At 44.5% G+C, this 5,000-nt stretch overlaps 1 protein-coding gene across 1 annotated transcript in view; it reads right to left on the bottom strand.

Moving 5' to 3' along the window:
• LOC308160943 (lysine-specific demethylase 2A-like) overlaps nt 1-2,318 on the bottom strand; it is a gene marked incomplete at both ends in the record, with an annotated part of 8,566 nt that extends 6,248 nt beyond the window's left edge. The window contains 1 exon segment of the mRNA XM_080534866.1: nt 2,283-2,318. Within this exon segment, the coding sequence (XP_080390992.1) occupies nt 2,283-2,318 (36 nt within the window).
• Between the last annotated feature and the right edge of the window lie 2,682 nt (nt 2,319-5,000).

Below are 5,000 nucleotides of genomic sequence, written 5' to 3'. Positions count from 1 at the left end.
GGGTGTACTCACTTTTGAGATATACTGTACATACTATCGCATGTGCGGAGTCCATACTCCACTCCACCCACTTTACAGCACAGTCGGAGTTCGGCCATTCCGTGTTCCGTGTGAATGATCGCCAATGTGAGACGTTAATTTTTTATGACGCGATCAAACAGTGCAAGCAACCCATGCTGTTCTGTAAATGAGACGAGCATTGAGTGATGCCTGCCTACTGCCAAGTAATTCAATGACAGCAAACATGCCGGCAGTTTGGTATCTGTTCTCTGACTATGAAAGACAACAAGAGGCACATTCTGATATTATAGACTTCCGGTTTCGTTTTCGCGTCTTCAAAATAAAAGCGCGAGTTAAGCGTTGTTGAAAATCAATGACACGTCGCTCGTAACTGGTCGCAGCCATGTTGTTTATTTGCGACGCACCGACGCACATTACGCAAGTCGACGTATTGACGTAGTCGATTACGTCGACTACGTCGACGCGTCGTCCCAGCCCTATAAATCAGAGACTTCCTGTCCTGTTCAGCTGTTTGAAACTCAAATGTTCCTCATAAAACTAACATTGTGTACGCACGCACACACACTACACACACACAGACAGAATCTACAACAACTACCTCCTCATCAACACATGCACATGTATGTTATATGTGTACCAACAACTACCTCCTCCTGTTAACATGTATGTTATATGTACCAACATCTACCTCCTCCCGTTCTACTACCTCACATGTAGGCCTATGCTATGTACCACGGACAACTTCACTCCTGTTTTATAACCCAGCATCGGCCTTGCTCGTCCCATATTCTGAATCAGAATGCTTTATCGTCGTTGCACAAACAGTACAAACCTAATAAATATGTTAATTCACTCATGCATGCAAGTGTTGACCCTCTCCTTTTTAACCCAACTCTGTTTCCCCCTCTGTTTTTATGTTGTTGTTGTTGTTGTTGTTGCCAGACTGCACGGTCCTCCCAGCGAGCTCTCTCGGGTCTGAGAACAGCGGGGATGGCCATATCGTTTCCCTGCAACAAGTCAAATTTAAGACCTTTCTAGACTTTTTTGGGGGCCTTTTTGAATGGAATTTTTTACCTATCCACTACACCATATGATAGCTTTTTGTCATCCTCGAGGTGATGAAATTAGGGATTTCACTGCCATACAGACCAAAAAAAGGAAACGAATTGGCATTTTTGGGGGTTCCAGCTTGATTCATTTCTGCGTAAATAGATGTGGTCGGACTGATTTCCTTACAGGATCTCGTTTTAAGGACTTAGCACCTCATTTTTAGACCGAATAACTGGGATTTGGGGCCTTTTTAGGCCTTGTACGTTGGATTTTAGACTTAATGGCTTTTTAAGACCAGCGCGGGAACCCTGTCCCTGGCTTTCTCCTCCCCAAGACAGAAGAGCGGGCTGACAGAGTTGGGAAGGGAGAGAGGGAGGGAGGGAGGGAGGGAGAGAGGGAGGGAGGGAGGGAGAGAGGGAGAGAGGGAGGGAGGGAGGGAGGGAGGGAGGGAGGGAGGGAGAGAGGGAGGGAGGGAGGGAGAGAGGGAGGGAGGGAAGGGAGGGAGGGAGGGAGAGAGGGAGGGAGGGAGGGAAGGGAGGGAGGGAGAGAGGGAGGGAGAGAGGGAGGGAGGGAAGGGAGGGAAACAGACAGAGAGAGAGGGAGGATGGGAGGGAGGGAAGGAGGGAGGGAGGGAGGGAAGGAGGGAGACAGGGAGGGAGGGAGGGAGGGAGACAGAGAGAGAGGGAGGATGGGAGGGAGGGAAGGAGGGAGGGAGGGAGAGAGGGGGAGGGAGGGAGGGAGAGAGGGGGAGGGGGAGAGGGTGAGATTCCTGTCCCTGGCTTTCTCCTGCCCAAGACAGAAGAGCGGGCTGACAGAGTTGAACTACATCATATATTATATCAGACGGTGTTGGAAATAGGTTATTTGGTAGAGAAGATAAGGAAAGGTGTAGGTGGTGAGCTATGATGAGGAGGTGAACGCTGAGACTAGAGTGAGTCTTGGCAGACTATCGAGGATCCTTCTGGTGTTACTCGTCTCAGCAATGCCATGGCAACAACAACCCAATCCATATCAACATTAGTTTCCCACGAAATGACACACAGACACAGACACAGACACAGACACAGACACAGACAACAGTGGCTTTGTACTATTATCAATCGCACAATTTAAAAAAATGTTGTTATAGGCTTCTCAATGCAGTCTGTTAAGCGCCAACTTCTTCAACATACAGGGTTAAGCGTGGCGACATGTCAGACTAGATTACTTACCAATCGCTTGCTATGTCGTGGACGTGAATCTTCCATGTTGGAGTGCTGTCTGTCTGGTTTGGGACGGGGGGGGGCAGTTTATTATAAAAGGATCACGGACCGGGACACCTGACAGACCGGGACTAGACCTGACAGACCGAGACTAGACCTGACAGACCGGGACTAGACCTGACAGCGGTCCAGCTGGCGTGATAAGAGCGGTCCAGCTGGCGTGATAAGAGCGGTCCAGCTGGCGTGATAAGAGCGGCGCGAAGTTCAAACAACTCGGGAGACAATAAACCTGAACCTCGCCTGCCTGCCACCCTGACAACAAACAAGGTGGCGACGTAACGTACTAAAATGTATAATAATACTGCAACTAAACGACCAGATGATCCACTCGTAACAGCTTAATGTATCACGTGCGGTTTAAAATGGGGGAGATTAAAATAATAATCATAATAATAAAAAATAAAAATAAAAACAGTTTGACACACAGCTCTGTTACTTCATCCGATATACATCTTGACTATAGACATGTGGAGAATGCAATCGGTATTAAAAGCATTTTTTTAAACACATAATTAACTAGAGATTTGAATGATATCAGCTACCGCCAACCATGGACACACATGGGGTAATAAACCTACCAGCATCCCACTAAAGGGAAGCATTGCACCAGCAAAAAAACAACACGCTTATATACTAATAATGTCATCAAATGATCTAATAATAACGGATTAGTTAGTTAACATTAGCTTGTTTATAGCTGGTTGAACTTGCATGAATACTATCTCACGAGTCCAATCAAAAGACTACCTGGCTATCCACCAACCAATCAAAAGACTACCTGGCTATCCACCAACCAATCAAAAGACTACCTGGCTATCAACCAACCAATCAAAAGACTAATATGACAGAAAGAGATGAATATTTCAATAATAATCGAACACACAACGGCCAAGTTGACACTAGTAAGCCGTTTACTATCAGCTATGTCCAGAGAACTTTCCGCTTTCTTCATTCAGAAACCTCATAGAAACAGTTATCTATGCGGTATGGTTATCCTGTCATGTTGTAGGACCTAAGGTGGTGTTAGACGCAGGAGAACGCGGGTTTAAAGCGGCTTTAGTCAGTGTTGTTGTCCGAGAAAGTTGATGTGCTCAGGCAGCCCTCCACCGCCATTTTGTTCTCGTCACAAAACACACACAGGCTTCTCCTAAGACCCGCCCACAAAGATTAAAACGCTCCAATGACAGCACTGATTCTTCCTAAGACCCGCCTACAAAGCTAAAATGCTCCAATGACATGACAGCAAAGCCCGGCGAGGAGGCGCTGATAGGTCTGTACTGTCCGCTAATCTGGATAAGAAAACGTCCATAAACAAAGAAGGCCTTTCGCTGTTAAACCTTCACTGTGTTCATTCTGGTGATTTCTTTTGTGTTTTTTAAAAATAATGTTTTTAACTAAGGCTGTTTTTTGTTTTGTTTTTTTAACTGCAGCACTCTGAGATTCTTTTGACGGAAAAGTGCAATACAAATAAAATGCATTATTATTATTCTTATTCTTATTCTTATTCTTATTATTATTATTATTATTACACATTCAACCGAAGTTAAGTTAAAAAAAAAGGCAGCTGAATGGTCCAATTGCAATGTGCATGACAAAACAAAGCTACGCTCTCGTTGGTCAACATTTCTGAGACAGATCTTGAGAGGAGGATAACGATTGGTCAACAGACGGAAGAACTCAGTAAAGCAGCCAATCACTATCCCGCTACTGGGATGACATCTTGTGTTACTCAACACTCCAACCTCCTTACACAATTATCAGCCCTGTCATACAACATGAATCTACCAAAAACAGAATGTATTAGTATGAACACACCACCATGGTTGAGCCGAGCTGTTCAGTGACGGTTGATGGCGCTTATCTGACCGGGTCTTCAGCTTGTCTTCAGCGGGTCTGGGCTCCGGAGGCTGGGCATTGTTGAGACACGTTTTGTGATACTTCGATACTTCTCAGGTCCTCTGGAAACGAGCCCGCCCATAAATGTTGGTCTAATCCGGAAATGGCTGTCTATTGGCTGTCTATTGGTTCTATGGGTTAGCAGGATTTGCTCCGATTGGAGGATTTGGCCTGTCAGTTACACACGATACAGACGGCGAGAGGGTTAGGTAACATGTCAAAGCTCGTTTCGTTTCATGAATGTGGGACTGCACTGGACATCTGGAGTCAACTTTGTTGAGTTGTAAATTATTTATATTTAGTAATTTTATTTCCATGACATTTTTGGCATTTACCAGACGCCTCCTTTATCCAAAAAGACTTACAATCTATCCATCAGTTATCATAAGGAAAGGCTATCTATGCTAGGAAAAGAAAGGATTTTAGTATTATTGTGTATTTATTTATTTGGAGTGTATGCATCTCACATGCAAATGGTACTGCCAATGACATACACTATTTGCTTATATAGTATTCTTACTATGTTCTCCTGGGACAACACAAACATAAACAGTTGTTGATATGTCCCTACTGTGTTTGGTTATAAGGTAAGACAGGTGTTCTATTCTCATTGAAGTATTTAAGTTGTGTATTCATCATAATCAAGGTGTGTGCAATTATTTGTTATAAACTGGTTCTCTCTGTGTACCACATGTACAAAAGAAGAGATCTGGTGAGGCTGCATTCTCATTTTATGCACCCAGATTGTGTCTCACTGGCCGTTTACATTAG

Source organism: Nansenia antarctica (assembly GCF_963989245.1).
Source record: "Nansenia antarctica genome assembly, chromosome: 6".
Classification (NCBI taxonomy): domain Eukaryota; kingdom Metazoa; phylum Chordata; class Actinopteri; order Argentiniformes; family Microstomatidae; genus Nansenia; species Nansenia antarctica.
Note: the sequence above shows the minus strand (reverse complement) of the source record. Positions and strands in the feature narration are given on the sequence as shown.